Genomic DNA, 16,019 nt, shown 5'->3' on the forward strand with positions numbered 1-16,019 from the left:
GGTTTCTATCACAGGACTTTGTGCACTGTCTGCAGAGCTTTGTCCCCTTGGTTCATCCTCATTAGCTGCAGTGGTGGAGAGTGGCTCCTTTGGTGGAACTGAAGTTTTTAGTGGCATTGCCGCTGTCTCTATAACTTGGCATTTTAAAATCCTGGGTGAAGAGCTGGGTGTGGTAGCACACACCTTTAGTCCCAGCACTGAGGAGGCTCTGTGAGGGCAAGGCTACATAGAGAGTCTGTCCTAATTTAAAAAAAAAAAAAAAAAGGAATTCCAAGTCAGCTGTGTACCTGGATCAAGAATGACAGGGCCACCTCTGAGCACTGCGGAGCTCCGACCTGGAGGAGAAGCAGTTGGCCTGAGTCATCTGCTCTTCAAGAGTCAAGTTGTTTGATCCTGTTTTATTGACAGTTTGTTACAGGGCAACCTGGGCCATGTTGGCAAGGTGGGAGGGAGGAAAGCCTGGGGAAGGAGTGCCCGCTGGATGAGGGACTGCAGTGCAAGCTTAATGACTGTGGAGGTGCTCTGTGTATTCTTTTCAAGGTGGTGACATTCGTGAGGAGTCGTCCTATAAAGTCATCGTCCTACCAGCTGCCAGAGAAAAGTGCCCTCGGTGTTGGAAGCACACTACCGAGACTGCCGATACCCTTTGTCCTCGGTGTGCAGAGGTGGTGGGTGCAAAGTAGCGTTCTGATGTTAATAGCTCCTCAGTGCTGACTGGGGTGAGTTATTAGAACCCTAGAAAGAAATCCAAGATTTAGGTAAGGATGGGAAGAGTAATGGTAAAAGAGAAAGATAGGAGTAAAAATCAGAATATGAAAAGAATTTCCTGTAACTACAGATTTATATATATACATACATATACACATGTATATGTATCATACACACACACACACACACACACACACACACACACACACACATATATACATACGTACATACACACACAAAAATACATATGTGCAGACATACATGTCTGCACATACACTCATGATGGACTTCTTCAGAGTCAGGCACTGAATATGGTTACTTTCAATGTGGCCAAACAGAATGTTTCATATTTTATTGAAACTTTTTGACTCAGTATTTAAGTTCTGTGATGTCTGAAAATAAAGGCATTCTGGGAAACTTCCAGCTGATTATGGTGTAGAAGTTGTAGATAATGAAGAGTGTGTAATTTTGCAGGGGAGTGGTAGAGTTCTGTGCCCACACAAGGTGAAGGGAGCCAGTTCATTCTGCCCACTAGCAAACATCAAGTTTCTAAGGCAGCAGGATTTTGGAATGTACTGCAAAGAACATCACCAAACTATTAGTCAAGAGGAAGAAATCTCTTTGTCTTACATGTATGAATGTCAAGGAAATAACATGAAAGCTGAAAATTTATTTCACTAATATACATAAGTTCACAATAATGAACAGACATGGAAAATAATGGTATATACAGAATTCACTACTTACAATACATTGACAGTAGATAAATAATAGAGCATCTTGTAAGGAATCCAAAACTGGATTGATCTTCCAAGGATGGCTAATCTACTAAGCAGAATCTAGCTGCCTAGCAAACCCATCCCTGAGGTGAGAGCCTTCACTGTTGCTAGTGTACTGTTTAAGAATACTTGTTTCTAAGTGAATGCTGTAATCAATGTAAGCTTATTGGTACTAAGTCTTAGTTTTCCATGATTTTAAATCACAAGTAATCATATTTTTAAAAAGCTATGTAAATGCAGCAGGCTTCACACTGACCTTAGATGGACTTTTCTAACAAGGTACAGCTCTTTTCTGTCTCTGCCAGAGTGGGAAGCATGGGAAGCCTGGTGCTGTGTACTGCTGTGTCTACATTTATCCCGGCCCTCCTCTTCTATCTACATCTAAGCACAACCTGGGACAGAGAAGTTAGGGTTAACTGACACTTTCATTAACAAGATAAAAATATGGAATTGTAAGAAGAGATGGGGCATCTAGGGAAACACTACTGGCTAAGGGCATGTGTCAGGCTCTCGTTGTAGGGACACCAGCCCCATATTAGAACCTAATTACTTTATTTGTGGCACTTCGTTGTTAGAGAATGGATACATAAATGTTAATTTTTCTTTATCAGATTTATTTTTAAAGCCCTTAGTAAAGTAGTAGACTATTTTACTGTTTTTGTTAAACAGACTCAGGATTTAGTTTTTAAATTCTATGTATATTTTGAATGACACATCTGAGAGCCTTAACAATTTGTGTTCTGGTTCTCTTAAGTGACTTACAAGAGTAAATTTAGCCAGTTTTATTCTCAAAAAAAAACACAAGCCACCCCCCTCCCAAACAAGTAATGGAATTAGAGTAAAAAGACCGTCATCATTAGTGGTGCCTGCTCCTCTTCCAGAGTACTGCAGGGCATGGGAGAACGGACTTCCTGGGACCACGTACATACAGAAGAGCGGGTTTTCTGTCACTCAAGCTGGACTTAAAGAGATAGCAGCCCATGGCCAGCTGCTCCTCAGCCACCCGAGTGACACATGAAGTATTTCTCTTTGAAGGTGTGAAATCTGACAGTTAACAGTGTTAGTTTTAGCCAGGCACAATCTTACCTAGATCTAACTTTTTAAGGGAAAAGAATTCACATTTGTGTGTACTCAGGTTCAGACTTTTACTGGGTGTCCCTGAAGAACATTCTCAACCTTCACAATGGTGGAGTTGGCTTCTTCCCACTATTAGAATGATTCCTGTGAACAACTGTGGTCATGGCAGACACCAATAATTGCACTGTATGGCTACATTCCAGAGATAGTTAAACCGCAGTTAGCACTTGCCGATCTGCAGAGCCAAAGCGCTGTTGCCAGACGGGGTAGGTGGGTTTGCCTCCCACTTTGGTAGGTAGCACTTGGTCTGCTCTAGGCACTACAGGCTATAGAACTGGTCGCAGTTTATCCTCTCCACCCAGCTGTGAGGTAGGTTTGCTAAGGCTGTCACAGCACAAAGTGTGCTCTCTGGCCTGCTCTTGGGATAGGCAACATGACCAAGTCCCAGAAACAGACACTTTGGAACACTTGGAAGAAAAATAAAGTTGGACTTTAAATATTTTAGATTCTTTGCTTTGTTCTTTTTTTACATAAGTCTTACAAGATAATACATTTTTTACAATTACCTGATGTGGATACAATTTTGGAACTTGACAAAATAAAGACTAAATCTTAGTTTACATCATCATTGATTCTGCTGCATTGTTCACATCTCTGATTCCCAATTCTGGCAAGTACAGCAGGCTCCAGGTCCTTCTCCAGGTCCCTTCCGGTGATCTCAAAGCCATGTCTCCTCTGATGGCAGCAGCAGCACCCAGAGCTCCCTGCCAGGTGGCATCCTGGTGCAGGGCCAAGCCTAAGGACATCTGCATGTTCTAAAGGGATGTGGGCTCTATCTCTAGCGTGCTGATGGAAGCTATACGAACACACTTAACCCACTGGAGACATTTGGATAGGAACTAGAATATTACAGTAAGAATGAAATTTGCAGGTTATAACCAGTTACAATTCCAAAGTTAATAATAAAGCTGCTTATTTGAATGAAAAACTAACAGTAAAGCATCTGTATTAATTATAGCACAGCTAATGTATTTTATCTTCAGTCTCAACTGAAGAAGTGGAATTTAGCCGGGATTGCACTTTTTAAAAGTAATATATTTATTTATTATACAAAACAAAAACAAGAACAAACCCTCCCCAAAGTTCCAGATCTTGCTGTCAAATGCCATGCAGTGGTCTGTGTGGTCACAGGGTCTCCTCACGCTGTCATAGTGTAGCCATGGCTTCCACGGCTTCGATGAGGTGTAGAGCCAGGCTGTACTGGCCATGCTTCTCTGGCAGGAGCTCTATCACTTTATGCACCAGTTTAGCTGTCGTTGCAATTGGCACATCAGTGTTTTGAAGATCCTGGGGGTTCTGCAAATGGGACACAAAAGCCCTTTAGTTTCATGCACTCAAACAATGATTGTTATTGCCTTAAGCGTTATTATGGAAGTTCTCTCAATCAAAACATTTCTCTTGCTGTGAACTCACAGAGGAAGGTCACCCATGGACCTGCTTATGCTGCTCTGCACTCACCATCGCCTTCAGCCAGGTGCAGAGTGTGGGTGGGAGGCTGGCCAGCAGCTCCATGCCTTCTTTTGTCTGGGTGTGGAAAAGTGCATGGGCCAGCCTTTGCCCTGTCAACACGAGCAGCTGAGATGCCAGCACTTCTTTGTCATGAACTTGCAGAATGGCCTGAGGATGAACATGGAGAAATAATACAGCAAGAGTTGCTCAGCTTGCTCCCTGAAGGCTGTCCGTGAAGAGAGTCTACTAAACATGACTGTGGGTATACACAAAGGAAGACCGAAATCCAACCTAGAATTTAAACCCAAATCTTTGCACATTGGCTAGTTTTGTTACCTAAATTTGCAATTCAGAATGATAGTATACCTTATTTTCAAGGGAAAGGGATGGTTGTAGATCCTCCAGTGACTACTGAGTATACTACAGTAACCTCAAGCTTGGAGAGCAGCCAATTTCCCCTCATCACTCCTTGCTGGTGAGTGGATGCCTACCCACCCCTTACTCATTGCTGACAGGCCTGGCAGCCCCACTGGCTTTCTAGCCTTGCCCCTTGCCAAGCTGGTCCCCATCTGAGGACCTCTATCCTCTTGGTTCTTCCATCCGAGGCACTCTTCCCTCCTTGAGAGGTCAGTTCGGCTGTCACTGTTTTCCACCCACCGAGGCTCCTATTTATCCTATGGCTCTGCTCACTTTCGTCTCTTGTTACAGAACTGCCCATGCTTTCCTGCTCCTCCAGTCCCACAAGGGCCCTACCTGTTTTACTGTTCTAGCCCTGTACAAACCCGGCACCAGGCACAACTCTGGCTTCAACTTTCTATTCTTTTGTTGTTTTTCTGATCCTGGGTCTTCTGCAGCCCAAGGTGGCCTATGTAGATGAGGATGACCTTAAAATTCTTATCCTCCTGCATCTACATCCCAAATGCATGCACCACTATATCCGACTCTGAATATTCATCCTCTGTGTCCTCCAGCTGTCTGTTTTATAGCTAGAGCCCCAAGAATGATATCAGGTCAGTCTTACCTCCTCTCCTAAGAGGTCAGCTCCATAGTTGTACAGCTCTCCTACATAATGCCTTCGAATGACATCTTCACTCACTTGAAGGTGATGAGCTAAATCTACAGCCAGAACTGGCCAGTTGTCTTTCCAATGAGTGGTCACTGCCTCTTCGGAGGGATCTTTGTCCTTGGTGACAGAATGCTGAGCCTGGACAGCTGCACTGACAACTTTCAGTAAGAACTTGAAGACAGGAAGGCACAGCACTGCCTCGTCAGTACTTTTGAAGAGGAACCCAGTGCTTGCTGTAGAAGCTGGTAGCCCGAGTTCAGTCCCAAGAGTTCATGGGAAAGTGGAAGAATGGACTACATAAAGGTGTTCTCCCCACAGTGCTATTGGAATACACAAGGCCACCCCCCATATACATGACAATAAAATAAAGTGTCTTAAGTCAACTTTGTGTCAACCAGAGAGACTCCATTACAATTATTTTTAATTTTTATTTATTTGGTTTTTTTGAGACAGGGTTTTTCTGTGTGTCTTTGACTGTCCTGGAACTTACTCTGTAGACCAGGTTGACCTTGAATTCAGCCTGCCTCCCTCCCAAGTGCTGGGATTAAAGGCATGTGCCGCCACCACACCTTTTAATTTTTAAAGTTTATATATGTGCTTGCATACGCATGTACATGTGAGTGCACATGCCACAGCAGCAATGTGGAGGAGTCAGTTCTTTCTGCCATGAGGGTCCTGGAGGTCCAGCTAAGGTCACAAAGGGCCTTTACCTGCAGGACCATCCCACTGCTTTAAAGTTGTTTTGGTACCGATAAAGGAATATACACTAGGAAAATTAGCTCTTGGGAATAACTTGAAGTAGTCAGCTTTTAAAAAGACAGCTATATTTCTGCTTTGCTATTTCCTCTTAAGAAACAAGAACAAAATCTAGTAGCTAGCTTACCTGTTGTCTTATAGAAATAAAATTTGGATCCATTTCCCCGCTCGGTAATAATTGAATTGAAGTTAAGTCTTTGAAAAATGCATTCTTTCCCTAAAGAGAAAGATCGAAAAACAAGAACAAAAAACCCTGATGAGTATGGATTATTAAGGGAGCATATGGGAAAGATTTTTAAAACCAATCACTTTACTATGAGTAATTCATGGTTGGTTTTTATATCCCCCTTAAACAGAAAGATCTTAGCATTCTGTTCATTATCTAACTTGGTAACCATTGCTAGTATCAAGCCCAGGCAATTCCTCTTCCCCTGGACTGTGGGCTGCTGACGGGCAGCAAATATGATAGATTAGGCAGGTGACAGCAAGTCATGCTCCAGACTGGGCTCCAAAGAACTGTGGCTTCTGCCTTGTATGCTCTTGTTCACTCCCTCTGTGAGGGCCCAGTAGCCAAGTGAGCCACCCTATAGACACAGCTACATGGAGTAGATCATACTCCCCAGTGTAGCTGAGGCCTCCATGAAGCAACCCCACCACAGTCCCACAAGAACCTTTATGCCAGAGGCAGCTAGGTAAGGAAGTCAGATTCCTGACCCATTAGGTCTGAGGAAATAAACCAGGTGTGGTGACACATGCCTGTAATCCCAGGGGAGCTTGAGTTCAAGGCTATGTAACAGACACTGCGAGCTACCAGGGTCTGTGGTTCTAGTTCAGTGACAGAGCAGCTGCTAGCTTGTGCGGGGCTAAGCTCTTAAGTAGTAAGTGGTGGTTGTTTGCAACCACCAAGTCTTTGGGATGACTTTGGTTAAGCAGCAGCAGGTAACTGAACAATCAGCAAGTGTCTGAATCCTTCAAGATACTTATCACTGTTTAAGAGAATGGACGTGGTTTTAGGAGTCCTACAGGGCAAGCTGGGGAGGGGGCTCAGTGGTTATCCACTGAGTGTTCTTATGAACACTTGCCGAACAAGCATGAATACTGGAATTTAAGCCCTCAGCACTTCCATAAAAAACTGGAATGGCTGCATGTGCCGGCAACCCCACACTGGAAAGTGGAGGTGGGTGGTACATGGATCAGTGAGCTTATTGGCCAGCCAGCCCTAGAGTAAACATGGAGCTTTTGGCTGTGAGACTCCCTGTCTCAGGCAGTAAGGAAAAAGCTACACATCTTCCTCTGGCCTCCAACCCCCAACACAAAAACCAACCAGACAACAGAGTCAGATTTCCCTCAGCAGGAAATGGAGTGCAGAGCCGAGAGCACCCAGGTCTGCACTCAACAACCACTCACCTGTGAACAAGCCGTCCCAGAAAGTCTCTAAAAAGTATCTGCAGAGTGAATGTCTATGATTCTAAGTTACACAGAGTGCCAAGAGGTTGAAACTATTTACCCACTAGCTTCAGACATAGGTCAGTCTTTGCCCAGGATGCAGGTAGTCCTGGCTAGCAAAGATCCTCAGGCAGTGTCTACCTTCTGAGTGCTGGGAGTAAAGGCATGTACCACCATGCCAAACCTAGTACTTCTTGTGTATCTTTTACTTGAAATAGTATTTCAAATACTATTCAAAACCAATATTTATGATATATAATGTTGTTTCATTGAGAAACATTTGCCGTCACACTCCCCTAACGTTTATTTTTCTGTCAGAAGTTAACTGCTGGGGAAGCAGCAGTCTTTGTTTCCCTTTGTGTCCGCTGCAGGCTAGATCCAATCTCTAGCACTGTGCTGGACCCTGCCCTAAACAACTGTACTCTAAATATTCAATGTTGTTGATTAAACATTTCTCTCTCTCACTCTGCTTAGGTGGGATAGAACCCAGGGCACCAGGCATACCAGGCAAGTGCTCTACCACTAAGCTGAAAACCAGCCCCAAAATATTCCTCTTAAAATATGTACTACTCCTGCTAATACAGACTGTCAAACTTCACATAGCTAAGACATTCCGAATAAGCTTTCCATGAAAGTCCCCAGCTTGAGAACAGGTTAGCTGTCAGCTCTTCAGCCTGCTTCAGCTCTACAGTCAGTCCTATGAGGGGGTTCTTGTGAGCCCTTAGAACTTACTGTCTCCTAGTCCACACCCTCCCCTGTCCCTGACTGGACCCTTCTCACACAATGGAACTTCTGCACTGTGCACATGCGCCTTTCCTTGGACATCTTGATTACAAATGCATCCCACTCAGCTCTTGCTTTGTGATAGGCAAGGTACACAGACATGGGAACAGCAAAGAGATGTGACAAGTTGGGGGACACAGACAAGGACTTTGAAGAGGGTGCTTAAGTGATCATCTCAAAACCTAAAAAAATAACTGGACACCGGCCACACAAACTGGTTGCCTGTGAAGAAAGTGATGGAGATGTGACTGAGGGATGGCGACGGCAGGAACGGCTGTGGGAAGTCCCCCCTGGCTCCACAGTTCTGTGTGGCACAACTTCCCTAGAATAATAAGAACAGATCATGACCCTGAGGCTGTGAGTGTAAGCAAAGGAGCTGAGTACTCCATGCCCTGTGTGTCCTCTTCAGAGAGGTGGTGTTTCTCCAGGGAGACACATCTCTGCTCCTACAGAGACAGGAACCTGAGGGGAAGCCTGTCTTGAGAAAAAGCTAATGTTACACTTTAGCCAAAAGGCTGAGAAGTGACTCTCTATGCTTTTCTCATGCACTGAAGCCATATTCTCCAACCCTGTCAAACCTGAGTGGTAAAGATGAAGTTTTTATTTCCTGTTGGAATCCTCTATCTCAGGACTTACTAACCAGCCTAATGATGCAGTCTTTTAGTAGACCACCACGTTGGTTTTTCGAGGAGCTACAAAATGTGAGGCAGGGAACCAATCTGCTTAGGAAGACAGCTCCCCCAGTGTTGGGCCTCAAGAGCAGTGGAGGCAGGACAGTTAGGAAGGGTCTGCTTCCTAGTCAAGGAGGGTGGGGAACCAGGCACAAGCTAGGAAAGCAGTACTGGACAGCAGTGTCCGGTAGGTTGTCTTGGTTCTTGAGATGGTCTCATTTAGCTCAGGATGGCCTGGAATTGACTGTTGCTTATGCTGGTCGTGAACACACAAACATCCAACTTCCACATCCTGAGTGCTGGATTACAGGCACAGGCCACCATGCCTAAATTCAGCTTTCAGTAAGAACAAGTGAGTAGACTGGGTTGAGGCAGGGCTCACCCCCAGGTTTCTAGTGTGTGCTAATACACAAAGGATGGCATTACTGTTAATAACTCAAGCCAGGAAACTCAAGGGAAAGCAAACTGAAGTCAGGGCAGGATGGTGTGAGGGTCTCCAGATACAAAGTATCTCAAACTCTAGGACATTCAACCAAAGCACACTCATCAGACTGTATGAGTAAGTCTGGATGTATCTAGAGAAAATGTGCAGAATGAGAAGGACCAAGAGCAGAGGGCAAAACCCCACAGGACATCAAAGGACATTGTGAATGAACTAGAAGAATGGAGCTAGGTAGGGTAAGGACCCAGAACTCCTCAGTAAGAACTTCATGTGGCTGCCAGCCGACAACCCCACAGCAGCTCTGAAGTCCTTGGGGACTCACCTTGCTATCAAAAAGGGCAAGTGGCTTCACGCTCTTCAGAGAGAAGCGCATGGCTGCATACAGGATGCAGCACAGGGTGGAGTGATGCTCCACCAGCGGGTAGTGGATGGGCTTCTGCTCCAGCGCCAACTCCACTATAGAGATGGGGCCTTCCACGGACAGCCAGGCATCCTCAGTATCCAGGATCGGCACCTGCATTTCATCCCTGCTGATGTCAGCCTGTGGAAGTGGAGAATGGAAGGCTGTGTCAAGAGCTGGAGAACAAAGACTGAAAACTTCAACATCCCAAGTGCAAACGGGGAAATCACAAAAATATAATTCAGAGAGACTTGGGGAGGGGAGGAGAGAGAGAAAGAGATAGAGATAGAGATAGAGATAGAGATAGAGAGAGAGAGAGAGAGAGAGAGAGAGAGAGGGAGATCACTTTTTAGGCTAAAGCCAAAACCTACAAATGAATATGGTAAATAAGCCCATCATAATGATGTCATTTCTTAAGCTCAATGACTTTCAGAATATTTAATATCTACAGAGACACTCAAATGAGGGTGTGGAGGGAGGTGCTGTGTGTGTGTGTGTGTGTGTGTGTGTGTGTGTGTGTAGTCTCACTCATGGCCCTGGCTGGCCTTCAGTCTTAGTCCTATCCCAGCCTCCCAAGAGGGGATTCCAGGCATGCCCCACTGCGTCCGGACAGCGTATGCCTTTTACCTCCAGTGAAGTCTGAAGAAGCTCCAGGCAGGACCCCAGGAAGGACGTCATTGCTGCGTCACTCATCCCCACATCCTGTTCTCAGAAAGGAACACTATGAGCCTGCATCAAAGCTTCCGTACCACCAGAGGAACAAGGGACCTAAGCATGTCCTCCCGCCTGATGTTCTACACTGAATACAATCCGATGACTGTACACATATTTAAGTTTCTGCCAGTGGTTTGGTAACATCAATCAATTTGATATTAGCCTTTAGTGTGTGATCCTAGTGATCAATCTGAATGTTCTGGGGTGAGGATCCAGAGAGACTCTGGATTCTATCTCCAGCAACAAAGGGCAGAGGAGAGACATAAAATGTAGTATTCTCTGTGCACAGTGAAGGCAGATCCTTCAACTTGCTAAAGCATTTGCTAGCCAACTAACCATGGGATATGGTAAGATACACACATGCGGTTCAACGAGCAAAGTTCTAAGGAAACAACATGGGTACTGGTTTCATGGCATCTTGAACTGAATTATCTGAACAAAACTAGAATCCCCCATTTGATGACCAAATATCAGATTCACATTTTTGGCAAGAAATAGTTCCCAGCGACCCCTTCTACAGGCCTGTATGAGGAGCTACTGCATTTCTATATAACCTTTTTAAAGCCAACAATCAATTCTTCACACCTTCAAAGTACAAAATTCAGAGTGTGTGTGTGCATACTTACACAACTTACACACACACACACTTAACTCTAGTCACACAATCACTCTGTAGAGCACAACAGAAATCTTTAGTTATGGTGATTTGGGGGAATAAGGTCTAATAGATTTATGTGTCTCAACCCTTCTTGGGATATTTAAGAACGTGTCAAAATTTGGAGGGAAATCGACCAGCAGCCTCGGTGTCAGTGGATCAGAATGTCAACTGAGGCCGGCGGTTATGCAGCCAGGGCAGCCTGCCTGCAGGCGAGGTCAGCTATCTCTACTGCGAGAGGCTAGTGCAGAGTAGACCCAGGCAGAGGGCCCAGGCAGAGCCAGCAAACCCATGGTCAGACTTTCACATGCTAACGGCCATCTAGCCGGGGTGGGGGACAGAGTGAGCACAGATCACAACCATTTCCTTAATGCAGGACTCTCTGTTTTCACTGTCATCTCAATGGTGAAAATCAAAGTTCACTCATACAGAAAGAGTACTAGGCTGGAGATAAGGCTCAGAGGTTAAGAATGCCAACTGTTCTTCCAAAGGTCCTGAGTTCAATTCCCAGCACCCATATGGTACCTCACAACCATCTGTAATGAGATCTGGCATCTTCTTCTGTGTACATAATAAATAAATAAATAAATCTTAAAAAAAAGATTATGTAGATTGTAGGTTTAACGATGAGACTCACTCACCCTTCGGCATAACCTATCCTTTGGAGATTTTCCAACCTGAAACAGACAGAAAATGTTAAAATTTAAACTAAAAGGCATTCAAATGGTACAGAAAATAAAAGCAACCAGAATTACAGCTATAATTACATTCCAGTCATTAACTATTGGCAGGCTACCAACATTAAGAGCAACATTTTTTGTGGTAGAACAAAAAAAATATATATATATCACAAAAAATACCACACAGAGCTCATGAATAATTCTTTTCAAAAACATATTCTTGGGATGGAGAGATGGCTCAGCAGTTAAGAGCACTTGTTGCTCTTACAGAGCACCTGGGTTCAATTCCCTGAACCAATAGACACACTGATGTGGAAGAGGGAAAGGTCAGGAGGCTTCAACCACAAAGAACTACAGACAAGTAAGGAATGTTGAGGGTGGGAGAAATAGCTTCCCCAGGAAAGAGCAGACAGACAGACAGACAGACAGACAGACAGACACACCAAAAACAAAACAAAACACGCTAGACCTGGGAAGTACATTTAAGCCAGAAGGAATAAACCACACCATCAATAGCAGAAACACTGTCTACCAGCTGTCCACACACCCCAGTGTAAACAATCTTTCTAATATCAAGAAACTAAGGGAATGGCTGGGTGGTGACGTACGCCTTTAATCTCAGTACTCCGGAGGCAGAGGCAGGAGTGTTTCTGTGAGTTCAAGACCAGCCTGGTCTACAGAGCGAGATCCAGGACAGGTACCAAAACTACACAGAGAAACCCTGAAAACCAGGGGGGAAAAAAAAAAGAAAGAAAGAAAGAAAGGAAGAAATTAAGGGAACTAAATAAAGAAGTCAGTATGTGACAATTAAAATCACCTTACCTTATCCATCAAGTAGGTAGCAGCAGAAAACCTTTTAACCAAGAACGTATTCCACATCATCAACGCAATACCTACACAGCAAATGAAAGATGAACAGAGGGTTACAGATGCAACTTCAGCAGACTTGTAACTCTCTTCCCCAAGCTTATTAAACCACGTGGACTCTCTATTTACATATTATCTCTTGCATCTTACACAGAATTTTCATTTTTAATGAAAGAATAAGTGAACAGAGGAGTATAGCCATAAACAGTAATTATAAAATTCCTATCACAAGCAGCAAGAAAAAATATCATCATAACATCACAGAGCCTCCAGAAAGGCTTTGAATGTTTGCTTGCTTGGCTGTGCTGGGGCTGTGCTGGGGTGGGACACAGGGCCCTGCACATGCTCAGCAAGGTTCTATTACTGATTAGCAGTCCTGGCCCCCAAGCTTTGGTGAAAGTATGAAACAAATGGAGCACACACTGGCTGAGACAGTGATTTGGGAAAACCTCTTGGGAAATGTCTGTTAACATGATACCTACCTGTCTCCCAGCACATCTCTGAAATTCATCACAAAAGACATGCACAAATTGTTGAGAACAGCTTACTTCTTATGTAAAAGTATTAAAATATTAAAAGTATGGCAGGGTAGCCAGATGTGGTGGCTCATGCTTGTAATGCCAACCTTTGGGAGGAAAAGGCAAGAGGATCAGGAGTTCAAGGGTGGCCTGGGCAACAGGAGACCTTACTGCAAGAGGAAACAAATAAGCACCCACCCCCAAAGATAAAAAAAGTACTTTAAAACATTAAAAATACTAAAAAAAAAAAAAAAAAAAAACCCAAAAAAACAAAAAACCCCTCAGCTAAGCAAACAAGAACAAAACCTGTGCTTTTATTTACATAGCAAAGCAGCTGGCAAACCGTAGTAGTTCCCAGGAGGAAGCAGTTACAAGGGGAACTTTTCAAAGAGTTAAGAGGAAGATGTAAGCTTAACAATTCATGTCCTGTTACGGCAGGGGTTCCCATGAGTCCATGAGGCCTTAACATCTGCTACTCACCATTTTGAACATGTGCATTAAGAATGCGCTTCAAGTGTTCTATGGACCTAACCAAAAAGCGTGCTTCCTTAGACAGGAGAGAGAGAGAGAGAGAAGATAAAGGTTACTTCACATCAATGAAAACACTTTCTTTAAGATTTACTTTTATTTCTGTGTATATGTCTGTGGCGAGTGAACACTGTGTGTGAGAGGATGCCTGTGGAGGCTAGGGGAGGGCTTCAGATACCCTGAAGCCAGAGTTATAGGCACGTGTGAACTCCTTACTAGGGTGCTGAGAACTGAACTTAGGTCCTCTGAAGAAGCAACCTTAACCACAGAGCCCCATCCCCAGCTCCTACTGGAGACTTCTTACTAAATTCCACCATAAATCTATTTAAGAATTTGGCAAAGGGGCTGGAAAGACGGTTCAGTGGTAAAGAGCACTTGTTGCTCTTGCAGAGGACACACAAGATGGCTTACAATTATCCACAACCCAAGTCATAGGGGATCCAACACCTTCTTCTAATCTCCAAGGGCACTGGGCATACAGGTAGTGCACATACATACATGCAAGCAAAACAGTCACATACACATGGAGGGGGAGGAGAAGGAGGAGGAGGAGGAGGAGGAGGAGGAGGAGGAGGAGGAGGAGGAGGAGGAGGAGGAGGAAAATGAAGTAGCAGTTGCTGGGCATGGCGGCACACACCTTTAAACCTAGAACTCTGGAGGCAGAGACAGGCAGATCTCTGCGAGTTTGAGGCCAGCCTGGTCTACAGAGTGAGTTCCAGGACACCCAGAGCTACACAGTAAGATCCTATCTCAAAAACAAACAAGCAAGCAAACAAAAAGAAATTGGTAGAAGCAGAAGGACCATGAATTCCTGACCACGTGGGCTATAAAGGGATTTCCAGGATAAGCTATAGCTAAACCCGGACTCAAACAAACAAACAAGGGGGACGGGGAGAAGAAAAGAAAAACCAAAGAAACTCTGTGAATTAGGTAAGTAACTTTTGATAAGATAACTTCAATCATCCCATTATCTAATTAATGATTAACATCTAGCCCCACCCCAGATCATGCTGAACAGAATGGACCCAGATGGTCCAGTGAAGGAAGTCAGACGATGACTATGAAGGCGAGCATGTCAGAATACATGCAAAGGAGAAAAGAATTAGAGTAAGGGAGCACCAAACACCAGAGGGAAGGCTTAAAAGTTACCTGTGTGATCACAAAGGCTGACAGACTCAAATTTACATACTAGCATGTAACGTAAGATCATCCAGACGTTTGCTAAAACCTTTGAAAGCCCCATCACTACTGTCCCATACATGTTGATACAGGAAATTCTCCAGAGAGAATTCAATTTAAAATTAAAGGTAGATGTGTGTATAGCGGTGAAGTTAGGATGGGGGGTGATGTGTTAAGTGGATGAATAGTTAACAAGAAAGCCACATAAACAAGCCATCCAGCCATTCTTCAAATCATCCTAATGGAGGCCAATGATTGCACTAACGGGAACTATGCATGCCATCTCCTGTATGCTTCAAGATGACTACGACTGTAGAATATTCTCGTTCAGGAAGAAATGAAGGCAGTGGGCTCAGCGGTGTTTCCAAAGGTCAGGCCACTGTGTGCTGCCACCAGGATTAGCTGGGAGCCAGAACCAAAAGCTGTGCCACCCATTCCTCCTTCCTCCAACACAGGACTGTCCTGGTCCAGTCCAGCCTGGAACACAGCTCTCTCCTTACTTGAAGATGTGTGCTTTGCCCCGGCCTCAGTGAACTGGACCAAGTGTAGTTTTTATTTCCTCCTGCATTTCTGCGTGAAATGGCACCAACCTAACAGTATTTGGAAATCGTGGTGACGTCAAAGTAAAGGTCCTAATGGCAGCCTGGTGTCTCATGGCTCCAGTGTGTCTGTGTTTACCACTTTTCTCATATCTGGACAAGAACAATGACCCAGGAACAGCCCTACTGTACACATGGCCAGCTCTTGTCCAAGCTTAGCTTTGCTGGCTTAACTCTCTGATACAGGCCATACTTTTAGGGTTACACATTTTCTGTGGGCACTTTGGTCTGGAAGTACCCTAGGGTGTGGCCCCAAGTTTGGCTTTGGATCCCAATTAAATGGCTGACCCTCAACTGGTCACCAAATCTATTATCCCACCACTCCATTGAAGGAAGGCATCAATCCTTCAGGCTTGACATCAAGATGAAACGCCATCTCCTTCACTCAAGTCTCCCTCATAAGTATTCTTGTAAATTATTCCTCTTGTATCCAAAGTCTTTCTCTGGGGTTTTTTCTTTATCTTGGGCTGCATTCTTGTATAAAAACCTCAAAGGTGAATTAACTCACACTGATACAATAAGACATCCTTTCTCCCCCAATAAAGTCTTTTTAATATGTAATGGTGTTATGTATCAAGAGACTACATTAACAGAGTGATTTAAACAATACACTGTCTTTGCTAAACCTTAACCAAACCCTGG

General features: G+C 44.3%; 2 protein-coding genes across 3 annotated transcripts in view; one reads left to right on the forward strand and one right to left on the reverse strand.

Annotated features, from left to right (window-relative positions):
• The window catches only part of Iars2 (isoleucyl-tRNA synthetase 2, mitochondrial), a 39,903-nt gene extending 39,016 nt beyond the window's left edge, over nucleotides 1–887 (forward strand). The window contains exon 23 of the mRNA XM_036202328.1: nucleotides 541–887. Within this exon, the coding sequence (XP_036058221.1) occupies nucleotides 541–683 (143 nt within the window). The 3' untranslated portion in view covers nucleotides 684–887. The remainder of the gene's footprint in view (nucleotides 1–540) is intronic.
• A 471-nt stretch (nucleotides 888–1,358) lies between these two features.
• The window catches only part of Rab3gap2 (RAB3 GTPase activating non-catalytic protein subunit 2), an 86,266-nt gene continuing 71,605 nt past the window's right edge, over nucleotides 1,359–16,019 (reverse strand). For both annotated transcript variants that reach the window (XM_036201881.1, XM_036201880.1), the window contains exons 27-35: nucleotides 13,552–13,618; nucleotides 12,509–12,579; nucleotides 11,648–11,683; nucleotides 10,265–10,339; nucleotides 9,560–9,778; nucleotides 6,023–6,112; nucleotides 5,095–5,310; nucleotides 4,083–4,241; nucleotides 1,359–3,920 (exon numbers count right to left, since the gene is read on the reverse strand). In XM_036201881.1, the coding sequence (XP_036057774.1) occupies nucleotides 3,771–3,920; nucleotides 4,083–4,241; nucleotides 5,095–5,310; nucleotides 6,023–6,112; nucleotides 9,560–9,778; nucleotides 10,265–10,339; nucleotides 11,648–11,683; nucleotides 12,509–12,579; nucleotides 13,552–13,618 (1,083 nt within the window). In that variant the 3' untranslated portion in view covers nucleotides 1,359–3,770. The remainder of the gene's footprint in view (nucleotides 3,921–4,082; nucleotides 4,242–5,094; nucleotides 5,311–6,022; nucleotides 6,113–9,559; nucleotides 9,779–10,264; nucleotides 10,340–11,647; nucleotides 11,684–12,508; nucleotides 12,580–13,551; nucleotides 13,619–16,019) is intronic.

The sequence above is a fragment of the Onychomys torridus genome, chromosome 11, assembly GCF_903995425.1.
Source record: "Onychomys torridus chromosome 11, mOncTor1.1, whole genome shotgun sequence".
In the NCBI taxonomy this organism is placed as follows: Eukaryota; Metazoa; Chordata; class Mammalia; order Rodentia; family Cricetidae; genus Onychomys; species Onychomys torridus.